Raw genomic sequence first — 16,480 nt, forward strand, 5'->3', positions numbered from 1 at the left:
GTATTCCAAATAACAAAAGTTCAAAATGAAAGACCTACATCTGCCTGTCTCTGGGGGGAAATACAGAGAAAATGAGACTCTTAAACACACGGAACCAGAACTACGAAGCTGATCTTATAAAGGAAAGTAATGATAAGAAGTTTTACGAAATACAAGGAAAGTAGTTCTCCTTCCTTCTTCTATTATCTACCGTAAATAATATACTGATGACTTAAGAAGAGCAAGTTATTTTCCTTTATTTGAACACGAATTTTCTGGTTTATATTTCATCTCCAACACATTTCAACACACGAAAATAGCCTCTTTCTATTCCTTTTTTTTCTCTATATATCTCTCTCTATATGTGTGTGTGTGTGTGTGTGTGTCAATACATCTTCCAATTCCATCCAATGAATCTTTATCAAGACGTCAGCTTATGCCGACGTCGTGGTAATGGACCAAATGCCAGGTGTTGGCAGAATCTGACGACGTGGTAATGGACCAAATGCCAGGTGTTGGCAGAATCTGACGACGTGGTAATGGACCAAATGCCAGGTGTTGGCAGAATCTGATGTGGTATTCGACTAAATGCCGGGCGTCGGCTTATGACGACGTCATGGTATTGGACCAAATGCCGGCCTTGGCAGAATCTGACGTCGTGGTATTGGACCAAATGCCAGGCGTCGGCTTATACCTGTAGTGAATCCAACCCTTATTAACGTATCCACTCGAGATATCCGCCTGGCAGCGCTGCCAGCACCTGGTTAATCCGTCTAGGAACGAGTATTATGTACGTAAAGTAAGAGACAAGTGGAAGAAGGTGAGAAACAATAGGATAGGGTGTTGATGAAGAAAGGTGTATCTGACCAATAACTCGAGGGTTTCCCGTGTTGGTTAGTGTGGTTTTATCCGAGGAGAGTGCATGTCAGTCTATAGGATAGACTGATAGAAGGTATTTTCCGTCAGGTTAAGTCTTTAACTGTTAGTTTGTTAACAGCAAATCATGTCAGCATTAAACATTTAAAACTGCAATTAAAGCCTTTTAGTTTTGTCCTTAGTACCTTTCAATGTTCAAATTTTAGTGAATTATTTATTTTCATAAATTATTTTATCTTTACTTTATGTTTTAGTAATTTCTTTAAATTATTCTTTTTACTTATTCCGTGGTGGAATATCTTTTAGAAAAGAAATTTACTAACGTCGTGGTATTGGGCGAAATGCCAGGCGTCGGCATAAGCCGACGTCGTGGTGATGGTCCCAATACCAGGTGTTAGCAGAATATGACGTGGTATTGGACCAAATGCCGAGCGTCGCCATATATCGATGTAGTGTTAGGGTTAGATCAAATGCCAGATGTTGGCAAAATCTGACGTCATGATATTGGACCAAATGCCGGGCGTCGGCATATGCCGACGACATGGAATTTGACAAAATGCCGGGCGTCGGAATATGCCGACAACGTGGCATTTGACAAAATGCCAGGTTTCGGCATATGCCGACGACGTGGTATTTGACAAAATGCCAGGTTTCGGCATATGCCGACGACGTGGTATTTGACAAAATGCCGGGCGTCGGCATATGCCGACGACGTGGTATTTGACAAAATGCCAGGTTTCGGCATATGCCGACGACGTGGTATTTGACAAAATGCCAGGTTTCGGCATATGCCGACGACGTGGTATTTGACAAAATGCCAGGTTTCGGCATATGCCGACGACGTGGTATTTGACAAAATGCCAGGTTTCGGCATATGCCGACGACGTGGTATTTGACAAAATGCCAGGTTTCGGCATATGCCGACGACGTGGTATTTGACAAAATGCCAGGTTTCGGCATATGCCGACGACGTGGTATTTGACAAAATGCCAGGTTTCGGCATATGCCGACGACGTGGTATTTGACAAAATGCCAGGTTTCGGCATATGCCGACGACGTGGTATTTGACAAAATGCCGGGCGTCGGCATATGCCGACGACGTGGTATTTGACAAAATGCCAGGTTTCGGCATATGCCGACGACGTGGTATTTGACAAAATGCCAGGTTTCGGCATATGCCGACGACGTGGTATTTGACAAAATGCCAGGTTTCGGCATATGCCGACGACGTGGTATTTGACAAAATGCCAGGTTTCGGCATATGCCGACGACGTGGTATTTGACAAAATGCCGGGCGTCGGCATATGCCGACGACGTGGTATTTGACAAAATGCCGGGCGTCGGCATATGCCGACGACGTGGTATTTGACAAAATGCCAGGTTTCGGCATATGCCGACGACGTGGTATTTGACAAAATGCCAGGTTTCGGCATATGCCGACGACGTGGTATTTGACAAAATGCCAGGTTTCGGCATATGCCGACGACGTGGTATTTGACAAAATGCCGGGCGTCGGCATATGCCGACGACGTGGTATTTGACAAAATGCCAGGTTTCGGCATATGCCGACGACGTGGTATTTGACAAAATGCCAGGTTTCGGCATATGCCGACGACGTGGTATTTGACAAAATGCCAGTTTCGGCATATGCCGACGACGTGGTATTTGACAAAATGCCGGGCGTCGGCATATGCCGACGACGTGGTATTTGACAAAATGCCAGGTTTCGGCATATGCCGACGACGTGGTATTTGACAAAATGCCGGGCGTCGGCATATGCCGACGACGTGGTATTTGACAAAATGCCAGGTTTCGGCATATGCCGACGACGTGGTATTTGACAAAATGCCGGGCGTCGGCATATGCCGACGACGTGGTATTTGACAAAATGCCAGGTTTCGGCATATGCCGACGACGTGGTATTTGACAAAATGCCGGGCGTCGGCATATGCCGACGACGTGGTATTTGACAAAATGCCAGGTTTCGGCATATGCCGACGACGTGGTATTTGACAAAATGCCGGGCGTCGGCATATGCCGACGACGTGGTATTTGACAAAATGCCGGGCGTCGGCATATGCCGACGACGTGGTATTTGACAAAATGCCGGGCGTCGGCATATGCCGACGACGTGGTATTTGACAAAATGCCAGGTTTCGGCATATGCCGACGACGTGGTATTTGACAAAATGCCAGGTTTCGGCATATGCCGACGACGTGGTATTTGACAAAATGCCGGGCGTCGGCATATGCCGACGACGTGGTATTTGACAAAATGCCAGGTTTCGGCATATGCCGACGACGTGGTATTTGACAAAATGCCAGGTTTCGGCATATGCCGACGACGTGGTATTTGACAAAATGCCAGGTTTCGGCATATGCCGACGACGTGGTATTTGACAAAATGCCGGGCGTCGGCATATGCCGACGACGTGGTATTTGACAAAATGCCAGGTTTCGGCATATGCCGACGACGTGGTATTTGACAAAATGCCGGGCGTCGGCATATGCCGACGACGTGGTATTTGACAAAATGCCAGGTTTCGGCATATGCCGACGACGTGGTATTTGACAAAATGCCGGGCGTCGGCATATGCCGACGACGTGGTATTTGACAAAATGCCGGGCGTCGGCATATGCCGACGACGTGGTATTTGACAAAATGCCGGGCGTCGGCATATGCCGACGACGTGGTATTTGACAAAATGCCGGGCGTCGGCATATGCCGACGACGTGGTATTTGACAAAATGCCAGGTTTCGGCATATGCCGACGACGTGGTATTTGACAAAATGCCGGGCGTCGGCATATGCCGACGACGTGGTATTTGACAAAATGCCAGGTTTCGGCATATGCCGACGACGTGGTATTTGACAAAATGCCGGGCGTCGGCATATGCCGACGACGTGGTATTTGACAAAATGCCAGGTTTCGGCATATGCCGACGACGTGGTATTTGACAAAATGCCAGGTTTCGGCATATGCCGACGACGTGGTATTTGACAAAATGCCAGGTTTCGGCATATGCCGACGACGTGGTATTTGACAAAATGCCGGGCGTCGGCATATGCCGACGACGTGGTATTTGACAAAATGCCAGGTTTCGGCATATGCCGACGACGTGGTATTTGACAAAATGCCAGGTTTCGGCATATGCCGACGACGTGGTATTTGACAAAATGCCAGGTTTCGGCATATGCCGACGACGTGGTATTTGACAAAATGCCAGGTTTCGGCATATGCCGACGACGTGGTATTTGACAAAATGCCAGGTTTCGGCATATGCCGACGACGTGGTATTTGACAAAATGCCGGGCGTCGGCATATGCCGACGACGTGGTATTTGACAAAATGCCAGGTTTCGGCATATGCCGACGACGTGGTATTTGACAAAATGCCAGGTTTCGGCATATGCCGACGACGTGGTATTTGACAAAATGCCAGGTTTCGGCATATGCCGACGACGTGGTATTTGACAAAATGCCGGGCGTCGGCATATGCCGACGACGTGGTATTTGACAAAATGCCAGGTTTCGGCATATGCCGACGACGTGGTATTTGACAAAATGCCGGGCGTCAGCATATGCCGACCACGTGGTATTTGACAAAATGCCAGGTTTCGGCATATGCCGACGACGTGGTATTTGACAAAATGCCGGGCGTCGGCATATGCCGACGACGTGGTATTTGACAAAATGCCAGGTTTCGGCATATGCCGACGACGTGGTATTTGACAAAATGCCGGGCGTCGGCATATGCCGACGACGTGGTATTTGACAAAATGCCAGGTTTCGGCATATGCCGACGACGTGGTATTTGACAAAATGCCAGGTTTCGGCATATGCCGACGACGTGGTATTTGACAAAATGCCAGGTTTCGGCATATGCCGACGACGTGGTATTTGACAAAATGCCGGGCGTCGGCATATGCCGACGACGTGGTATTTGACAAAATGCCAGGTTTCGGCATATGCCGACGACGTGGTATTTGACAAAATGCCGGGCGTCGGCATATGCCGACGACGTGGTATTTGACAAAATGCCAGGTTTCGGCATATGCCGACGACGTGGTATTTGACAAAATGCCAGGTTTCGGCATATGCCGACGACGTGGTATTTGACAAAATGCCAGGTTTCGGCATATGCCGACGACGTGGTATTTGACAAAATGCCAGGTTTCGGCATATGCCGACGACGTGGTATTTGACAAAATGCCAGGTTTCGGCATATGCCGACGACGTGGTATTTGACAAAATGCCGGGCGTCGGCATATGCCGACGACGTGGTATTTGACAAAATGCCAGGTTTCGGCATATGCCGACGACGTGGTATTTGACAAAATGCCAGGTTTCGGCATATGCCGACGACGTGGTATTTGACAAAATGCCAGGTTTCGGCATATGCCGACGACGTGGTATTTGACAAAATGCCGGGCGTCGGCATATGCCGACGACGTGGTATTTGACAAAATGCCAGGTTTCGGCATATGCCGACGACGTGGTATTTGACAAAATGCCAGGTTTCGGCATATGCCGACGACGTGGTATTTGACAAAATGCCGGGCGTCGGCATATGCCGACGACGTGGTATTTGACAAAATGCCAGGTTTCGGCATATGCCGACGACGTGGTATTTGACAAAATGCCGGGCGTCGGCATATGCCGACGACGTGGTATTTGACAAAATGCCAGGTTTCGGCATATGCCGACGACGTGGTATTTGACAAAATGCCAGGTTTCGGCATATGCCGACGACGTGGTATTTGACAAAATGCCAGGTTTCGGCATATGCCGACGACGTGGTATTTGACAAAATGCCGGGCGTCGGCATATGCCGACGACGTGGTATTTGACAAAATGCCAGGTTTCGGCATATGCCGACGACGTGGTATTTGACAAAATGCCAGGTTTCGGCATATGCCGACGACGTGGTATTTGACAAAATGCCGGGCGTCGGCATATGCCGACGACGTGGTATTTGACAAAATGCCAGGTTTCGGCATATGCCGACGACGTGGTATTTGACAAAATGACGGGCGTCGGCATATGCCGACGTTGTGGTATTTGACAAAATGCCAGGTTTCGGCATATGCCGACGACGTGGTATTTGACAAAATGCCAGGTTTCGGCATATGCCGACGACGTGGTATTTGACAAAATGCCAGGTTTCGGCATATGCCGACGACGTGGTATTTGACAAAATGCCGGGCGTCGGCATATGCCGACGACGTGGTATTTGACAAAATGCCAGGTTTCGGCATATGCCGACGACGTGGTATTTGACAAAATGCCAGTTTCGGCATATGCCGACGACGTGGTATTTGACAAAATGCCGGGCGTCGGCATATGCCGACGACGTGGTATTTGACAAAATGCCAGGTTTCGGCATATGCCGACGACGTGGTATTTGACAAAATGCCGGGCGTCGGCATATGCCGACGATGTGGCATTTTACAAAATGCCAGGTTTCGGCATATGCCGACGACGTGGTATTTGCCAAATGCCAGTTTCGGCATATGCCGACGACGTGGTATTTGACAAAATGCCAGTTTCGGCATATGCCGACGACGTGGTATTTGACAAAATGCCGGGCGTCGGCATATGCCGACGACGTGGTATTTGACAAAATGCCAGGTTTCGGCATATGCCGACGACGTGGTATTTGACAAAATGCCAGGTTTCGGCATATGCCGACGACGTGGTATTTGACAAAATGCCGGGCGTCGGCATATGCCGACGACGTGGTATTTGACAAAATGCCAGGTTTCGGCATATGCCGACGACGTGGTATTTGACAAAATGCCAGGTTTCGGCATATGCCGACGACGTGGTATTTGACAAAATGCCAGGTTTCGGCATATGCCGACGACGTGGTATTTGACAAAATGCCGGGCGTCGGCATATGCCGACGACGTGGTATTTGACAAAATGCCAGGTTTCGGCATATGCCGACGACGTGGTATTTGACAAAATGCCAGGTTTCGGCATATGCCGACGACGTGGTATTTGACAAAATGCCGGGCGTCGGCATATGCCGACGACGTGGTATTTGACAAAATGCCAGGTTTCGGCATATGCCGACGACGTGGTATTTGACAAAATGCCGGGCGTCGGCATATGCCGACGACGTGGTATTTGACAAAATGCCAGGTTTCGGCATATGCCGACGACGTGGTATTTGACAAAATGCCAGGTTTCGGCATATGCCGACGTTGTGGTGTTTGACAAAATGCCAGGTTTCGGCATATGCCGACGACGTGGTATTTGACAAAATGCCAGGTTTCGGCATATGCCGACGACGTGGTATTTGACAAAATGCCAGGTTTCGGCATATGCCGACGACGTGGTATTTGACAAAATGCCGGGCGTCGGCATATGCCGACGACGTGGTATTTGACAAAATGCCAGGTTTCGGCATATGCCGACGACGTGGTATTTGACAAAATGCCAGGTTTCGGCATATGCCGACGACGTGGTATTTGACAAAATGCCGGGCGTCGGCATATGCCGACGACGTGGTATTTGACAAAATGCCAGGTTTCGGCATATGCCGACGACGTGGTATTTGACAAAATGCCAGGTTTCGGCATATGCCGACGACGTGGTATTTGACAAAATGCCGGGCGTCGGCATATGCCGACGACGTGGTATTTGACAAAATGCCAGGTTTCGGCATATGCCGACGACGTGGTATTTGACAAAATGCCAGGTTTCGGCATATGCCGACGACGTGGTATTTGACAAAATGCCGGGCGTCGGCATATGCCGACGACGTGGTATTTGACAAAATGCCAGGTTTCGGCATATGCCGACGACGTGGTATTTGACAAAATGCCAGGTTTCGGCATATGCCGACGACGTGGTATTTGACAAAATGCCAGGTTTCGGCATATGCCGACGACGTGGTATTTGACAAAATGCCAGGTTTCGGCATATGCCGACGACGTGGTATTTGACAAAATGCCAGGTTTCGGCATATGCCGACGACGTGGTATTTGACAAAATGCCAGGTTTCGGCATATGCCGACGACGTGGTATTTGACAAAATGCCAGGTTTCGGCATATGCCGACGACGTGGTATTTGACAAAATGCCGGGCGTCGGCATATGCCGACGTTGTGGTATTTGACAAAATGCCAGGTTTCGGCATATGCCGACGACGTGGTATTTGACAAAATGCCAGGTTTCGGCATATGCCGACGACGTGGTATTTGACAAAATGCCGGGCGTCGGCATATGCCGACGACGTGGTATTTGACAAAATGCCAGGTTTCGGCATATGCCGACGACGTGGTATTTGACAAAATGCCAGGTTTCGGCATATGCCGACGACGTGGTATTTGACAAAATGCCGGGCGTCGGCATATGCCGACGACGTGGTATTTGACAAAATGCCAGGTTTCGGCATATGCCGACGACGTGGTATTTGACAAAATGCCGGGCGTCGGCATATGCCGACGACGTGGTATTTGACAAAATGCCGGGCGTCGGCATATGCCGACGTTGTGGTATTTGACAAAATGCCAGGTTTCGGCATATGCCGACGACGTGGTATTTGACAAAATGCCAGGTTTCGGCATATGCCGACGACGTGGTATTTGACAAAATGCCAGGTTTCGGCATATGCCGACGACGTGGTATTTGACAAAATGCCGGGCGTCGGCATATGCCGACGACGTGGTATTTGACAAAATGCCAGGTTTCGGCATATGCCGACGACGTGGTATTTGACAAAATGCCAGGTTTCGGCATATGCCGACGACGTGGTATTTGACAAAATGCCGGGCGTCAGCATATGCCGACCACGTGGTATTTGACAAAATGCCAGGTTTCGGCATATGCCGACGACGTGGTATTTGACAAAATGCCGGGCGTCAGCATATGCCGACCACGTGGTATTTGACAAAATGCCAGGTTTCGGCATATGCCGACGACGTGGTATTTGACAAAATGCCAGGCGTTGGCATATGCCGACGACATGGTATTTGACAAAATGCCGCATATGCCGACGACGTGGTATTTGACAAAATGCCAGGTTTCGGCATATGCCGACGACGTGGTATTTGACAAAATGCCGGGCGTCGGCATATGCCGACGACGTGGTATTTGACAAAATGCCAGGTTTCGGCATATGCCGACGACGTGGTATTTGACAAAATGCCAGGTTTCGGCATATGCCGACGACGTGGTATTTGACAAAATGCCAGGTTTCGGCATATGCCGACGACGTGGTATTTGACAAAATGCCAGGTTTCGGCATATGCCGACGACGTGGTATTTGACAAAATGCCAGGTTTCGGCATATGCCGACGACGTGGTATTTGACAAAATGCCGGGCGTCGGCATATGCCGACGTTGTGGTATTTGACAAAATGCCAGGTTTCGGCATATGCCGACGACGTGGTATTTGACAAAATGCCAGGTTTCGGCATATGCCGACGACGTGGTATTTGACAAAATGCCAGGTTTCGGCATATGCCGACGACGTGGTATTTGACAAAATGCCAGGTTTCGGCATATGCCGACGACGTGGTATTTGACAAAATGCCAGGTTTCGGCATATGCCGACGACGTGGTATTTGACAAAATGCCAGGTTTCGGCATATGCCGACGACGTGGTATTTGACAAAATGCCAGGTTTCGGCATATGCCGACGACGTGGTATTTGACAAAATGCCAGGTTTCGGCCTATGCTGAGGTTGTGGTATTTGACAAAATGCCAGGTTTCGGCATATGCCGACGACGTGGTATTTGACAAAATGCCAGGTTTCGGCATATGCCGACGACGTGGTATTTGACAAAATGCCAGGTTTCGGCATATGCCGACGACGTGGTATTTGACAAAATGCCAGGTTTCGGCATATGCCGACGACGTGGTATTTGACAAAATGCCAGGTTTCGGCATATGCCGACGACGTGGTATTTGACAAAATGCCAGGTTTCGGCATATGCCGACGACGTGGTATTTGACAAAATGCCAGGTTTCGGCATATGCCGACGACGTGGTATTTGACAAAATGCCAGGTTTCGGCATATGCCGACGACGTGGTATTTGACAAAATGCCAGGTTTCGGCATATGCCGACGACGTGGTATTTGACAAAATGCCAGGTTTCGGCATATGCCGACGACGTGGTATTTGACAAAATGCCAGGTTTCGGCATATGCCGACGACGTGGTATTTGACAAAATGCCAGGTTTCGGCATATGCCGACGACGTGGTATTTGACAAAATGCCAGGTTTCGGCATATGCCGACGACGTGGTATTTGACAAAATGCCAGGTTTCGGCATATGCCGACGACGTGGTATTTGACAAAATGCCAGGTTTCGGCATATGCCGACGTTGTGGTATTTGACAAAATGCCAGGTTTCGGCATATGCCGACGACGTGGTATTTGACAAAATGCCAGGTTTCGGCATATGCCGACGACGTAGTATTTGACAAAATGCCAGGTTTCGGCATATGCCGACGACGTGGTATTTGACAAAATGCCAGGTTTCGGCATATGCCGACGACGTGGTATTTGGCAAAATGCCAGCTTTCGGCATATGCCGGCGTTGTGGTATTTGACAAAATGCCAGGTTTCGGCATATGCCGACGACGTGGTATTTGACAAAATGCCAGGTTTCGGCATATGCCGACGACGTGGTATTTGACAAAATGCCAGCTTTCGGCATATGCCGACGACGTGGTATTTGACAAAATGCCAGTTTCGGCATATGCCGACGACGTGGTATTTGACAAAATGTCAGCTTTCGGCATATGCCGACGACGTGGTATTTGACAAAATGCCAGGTTTCGTCATATGCCGACGACGTGGTATTTGACAAAATACCGGGCGTCGGCATATGCCGACGACGTGGCATTTTCGGCATATGCCGACGACGTGGTATTTGACAAAATGCCAGGTTTCGGCATATGCCGACGACGTGGTATTTGACAAAATGTCAGCTTTCGGCATATGCCGACGACGTGGTATTTGACAAAATGCCAGGTTTCGGCATATGCCGACGACGTGGTATTTGACAAAATACCGGGCGTCGGCATATGCCGACGACGTGGCATTTTACAAAATGCCGGGCGCCGGCATATGCCGACGACGTAGTATTTGACAAAATGCCAGGTTTCGGCATATGCCGACGACGTGGTATTTGACAAAATGCCAGGTTTCGGCATATGCCGACGACGTGGTATTTGACAAAATGCCAGGTTTCGGCATATGCCGACGACGTGGTATTTGACAAAATGCCAGGTTTCGGCATATGCCGACGACGTGGTATTTGACAAAATGCCAGGTTTCGGCATATGCCGACGACGTGGTATTTGACAAAATGCCAGGTTTCGGCATATGCCGACGACGTGGTATTTGACAAAAAACCAGGTTTCGGCATATGCCGACGACGTGGTATTTGACAAAATGCCAGGTTTCGGCATATGCCGACGACGTGGTATTTGACAAAATGCCAGGTTTCGGCATATGCCGACGACGTGGTATTTGACAAAATGCCAGGTTTCGGCATATGCCGACGACGTGGTATTTGACAAAATGCCGGGCGTCGGCATATGCCGACGTTGTGGTATTTGACAAAATGCCAGGTTTCGGCATATGCCGACGACGTGGTATTTGACAAAATGCCAGGTTTCGGCATATGCCGACGACGTGGTATTTGACAAAATGCCAGGTTTCGGCATATGCCGACGACGTGGTATTTGACAAAATGCCAGGTTTCGGCATATGCCGACGACGTGGTATTTGACAAAATGCCAGGTTTCGGCATATGCCGACGTTGTGGTGTTTGACAAAATGCCAGGTTTCGGCATATGCCGACGACGTGGTATTTGACAAAATGCCAGGTTTCGGCATATGCCGACGACGTGGTATTTGACAAAATACCGGGCGTCGGCATATGCCGACGACGTGGTATTTGACAAAATGCCAGCTTTCGGCATATGCCGACGACGTGGTATTTGACAAAATGCCAGGTTTCGGCATATGCCGACGACGTGGTATTTGACAAAATGTCAGCTTTCGGCATATGCCGACGTTGTGGTATTTGACAAAATGCCAGGTTTCGGCATATGCCGACGACGTGGTATTTGACAAAATACCGGGCGTCGGCATATGCCGACGACGTGGTATTTGACAAAATGCCAGCTTTCGGCATATGGCGACGACGTGGTATTTGACAAAATGCCAGGTTTCGGCATATGCCGACGTTGTGGTATTTGACAAAATGCCAGGTTTCGGCATATGCCGACGACGTGGTATTTGACAAAATGCCAGGTTTCGGCATATGCCGACGACGTAATATTTGACAAAATGCCAGGTTTCGGCATATGCCGACGAGGTGGTATTTGACAAAATGCCAGGTTTCGGCATATGCCGACGACGTGGTATTTGACAAAATGCCAGGTTTCGGCATATGCCGACGACGTGGTATTTGACAAAATGCCAGGTTTCGGCATATGCCGACGACGTGGTATTTGACAAAATGCCAGGTTTCGGCATATGCCGACGTTGTGGTATTTGACAAAATGCCAGGTTTCGGCATATGCCGACGACGTGGTATTTGACAAAATGCCGGGCGTCGGCATATGCCGACGACGTGGTATTTGACAAAATGCCAGGTTTCGGCATATGCCGACGACGTGGTATTTGACAAAATGCCAGGTTTCGGCATATGCCGACGACGTGGTATTTGACAAAATGCCAGGTTTCGGCATATGCCGACGACGTGGTATTTGACAAAATGCCAGGTTTCGGCATATGCCAACGACGTGGTATTTGACAAAATGCTAGGTTTCGGCTTATGCCTACGTTATGGTATTTGACAAAATGCTGGGTTTGGGCATATGCCGACGTCTTGGTATTTGACAAAATCCCATGTTTCGGCATATGCCGACGACGTGGTATTTGACAAAATGCCAGGTTTCGGCATATGCCGACGTTGTGGTATTTGACAAAATGCCAGGTTTCGGCATATGCCGACGTTGTGGTATTTGACAAAATGCCAGGTTTCGGCATATGCCGACGACGTGGTGTTTGACAAAATGCCAGGTTTCGGCATATGCCGACGTTGTGGTGTTTGACAAAATGCCAGGTTTCGGCATATGCCGACGACGTGGTATTTGACAAAATGCCAGGTTTCGGCATATGCCGACGTTGTGGTATTTGACAAAATGCCAGGTTTCGGCATATGCCGACGTTGTGGTATTTGACAAAATGCCAGGTTTCGGCATATGCCGACGACGTAATATTTGACAAAATGCCAGGTTTCGGCATATGCCGACGTTGTGGTATTTGACAAAATGCCAGGTTTCGGCATATGCCGACGACGTAATATTTGACAAAATGCCAGGTTTCGGCATATGCCGACGACGTAATATTTGACAAAATGCCAGGTTTCGGCATATGCCGACGACGTGGTATTTGACAAAATGCCAGGTTTCGGCATATGCCGACGTTGTGGTATTTGACAAAATGCCAGGTTTCGGCATATGCCGACGTTGTGGTATTTGACAAAATGCCAGGTTTCGGCATATGCCGACGACGTGGTGTTTGACAAAATGCCAGGTTTCGGCATATGCCGACGTTGTGGTGTTTGACAAAATGCCAGGTTTCGGCATATGCCGACGACGTGGTATTTGACAAAATGCCAGGTTTCGGCATATGCCGACGTTGTGGTATTTGACAAAATGCCAGGTTTCGGCATATGCCGACGACGTGGTATTTGACAAAATGCCAGGTTTCGGCATATGCCGACGTTGTGGTGTTTGACAAAATGCCAGGTTTCGGCATATGCCGACGTTGTGGTGTTTGACAAAATGCCAGGTTTCGGCATATGCCGACGTTGTGGTGTTTGACAAAATGCCAGGTTTCGGCATATGCCGACGACGTGGTATTTGACAAAATGCCAGGTTTCGGCATATGCCGACGACGTGGTATTTGACAAAATGCCAGGTTTCGGCATATGCCGACGTTGTGGTATTTGACAAAATGCCAGGTTTCGGCATATGCCGACGACGTGGTATTTGACAAAATGCCAGGTTTCGGCATATGCCGACGACGTGGTATTTGACAAAATGCCAGGTTTCGGCATATGCCGACGTTGTGGTGTTTGACAAAATGCCAGGTTTCGGCATATGCCGACGTTGTGGTATTTGACAAAATGCCAGGTTTCGGCATATGCCGACGTTGTGGTGTTTGACAAAATGCCAGGTTTCGGCATATGCCGACGACGTGGTATTTGACAAAATGCCAGGTTTCGGCATATGCCGACGTTGTGGTGTTTGACAAAATGCCAGGTTTCGGCATATGCCGACGTTGTGGTGTTTGACAAAATGCCAGGTTTCGGCATATGCCGACGTTGTGGTGTTTGACAAAATGCCAGGTTTCGGCATATGCCGACGACGTGGTATTTGACAAAATGCCAGGTTTCGGCATATGCCGACGACGTGGTATTTGACAAAATGCCAGGTTTCGGCATATGCCGACGTTGTGGTGTTTGACAAAATGCCAGGTTTCGGCATATGCCGACGTTGTGGTATTTGACAAAATGCCAGGTTTCGGCATATGCCGACGTTGTGGTGTTTGACAAAATGCCAGGTTTCGGCATATGCCGACGTTGTGGTGTTTGACAAAATGCCAGGTTTCGGCATATGCCGACGTTGTGGTATTTGACAAAATGCCAGGTTTCGGCATATGCCGACGACGTAATATTTGACAAAATGCCAGGTTTCGGCATATGCCGACGTTGTGGTGTTTGACAAAATGCCAGGTTTCGGCATATGCCGACGTTGTGGTGTTTGACAAAATGCCAGGTTTCGGCATATGCCGACGTTGTGGTATTTGACAAAATGCCAGGTTTCGGCATATGCCGACGTTGTGGTATTTGACAAAATGCCAGGTTTCGGCATATGCCGACGTTGTGGTATTTGACAAAATGCCAGGTTTCGGCATATGCCGACGTTGTGGTATTTGACAAAATGCCAGGTTTCGGCATATGCCGACGACGTGGTGTTTGACAAAATGCCAGGTTTCGGCATATGCCGACGTTGTGGTGTTTGACAAAATGCCAGGTTTCGGCATATGCCGACGTTGTGGTATTTGACAAAATGCCAGGTTTCGGCATATGCCGACGACGTAATATTTGACAAAATGCCAGGTTTCGGCATATGCCGACGTTGTGGTATTTGACAAAATGCCAGGTTTCGGCATATGCCGACGTTGTGGTATTTGACAAAATGCCAGGTTTCGGCATATGCCGACGTTGTGGTATTTGACAAAATGCCAGGTTTCGGCATATGCCGACGTTGTGGTATTTGACAAAATGCCAGGTTTCGGCATATGCCGACGTTGTGGTATTTGACAAAATGCCAGGTTTCGGCATATGCCGACGACGTAATATTTGACAAAATGCCAGGTTTCGGCATATGCCGACGTTGTGGTGTTTGACAAAATGCCAGGTTTCGGCATATGCCGACGACGTGGTATTTGACAAAATGCCAGGTTTCGGCATATGCCGACGACGTAATATTTGACAAAATGCCAGGTTTCGGCATATGCCGACGTTGTGGTATTTGACAAAATGCCAGGTTTCGGCATATGCCGACGACGTGGTATTTGACAAAATGCCAGGTTTCGGCATATGCCGACGACGTAATATTTGACAAAATGCCAGGTTTCGGCATATGCCGACGTTGTGGTGTTTGACAAAATGCCAGGTTTCGGCATATGCCGACGTTGTGGTATTTGACAAAATGCCAGGTTTCGGCATATGCCGACGTTGTGGTATTTGACAAAATGCCAGGTTTCGGCATATGCCGACGACGTGGTATTTGACAAAATGCCAGGTTTCGGCATATGCCGACGACGTGGTATTTGACAAAATGCCAGGTTTCGGCATATGCCGACGACGTAATATTTGACAAAATGCCAGGTTTCGGCATATGCCGACGACGTGGTATTTGACAAAATGCCAGGTTTCGGCATATGCCGACGACGTGGTATTTGACAAAATGCCAGGTTTCGGCATATGCCGACGACGTAATATTTGACAAAATGCCAGGTTTCGGCATATGCCGACGTTGTGGTATTTGACAAAATGCCAGGTTTCGGCATATGCCGACGACGTAATATTTGACAAAATGCCAGGTTTCGGCATATGCCGACGTTGTGGTATTTGACAAAATGCCAGGTTTCGGCATATGCCGACGTTGTGGTATTTGACAAAATGCCAGGTTTCGGCATATGCCGACGTTGTGGTATTTGACAAAATGCCAGGTTTCGGCATATGCCGACGTTGTGGTATTTGACAAAATGCCAGGTTTCGGCATATGCCGACGTTGTGGTATTTGACAAAATGCCAGGTTTCGGCATATGCCGACGACGTAATATTTGACAAAATGCCAGGTTTCGGCATATGCCGACGACGTAATATTTGACAAAATGCCAGGTTTCGGCATATGCCGACGTTGTGGTATTTGACAAAATGCCAGGTTTCGGCATATGCCGACGACGTAATATTTGACAAAATGCCAGGTTTCGGCATATGCCGACGTTGTGGTATTTGACAAAATGCCAGGTTTCGGCATATGCCGACGTTGTGGTATTTGACAAAATGCCA

At 48.7% G+C, this 16,480-nt stretch overlaps 1 protein-coding gene across 1 annotated transcript in view; it reads left to right on the forward strand.

Moving 5' to 3' along the window:
- The window catches only part of LOC138865788 (CUB and sushi domain-containing protein 2-like), a 10,701-nt gene extending 10,150 nt beyond the window's left edge, over window positions 1-551 (forward strand). The window contains exon 12 of the mRNA XM_070137110.1: window positions 492-551. Coding sequence (XP_069993211.1) covers window positions 492-551 — 60 coding nt within the window. The remainder of the gene's footprint in view (window positions 1-491) is intronic.
- The last annotated feature ends 15,929 nt before the right edge of the window (window positions 552-16,480 follow it).

The sequence above is a fragment of the Penaeus vannamei genome, chromosome 22, assembly GCF_042767895.1.
Source record: "Penaeus vannamei isolate JL-2024 chromosome 22, ASM4276789v1, whole genome shotgun sequence".
NCBI classification, from domain to species: Eukaryota; Metazoa; Arthropoda; class Malacostraca; order Decapoda; family Penaeidae; genus Penaeus; species Penaeus vannamei.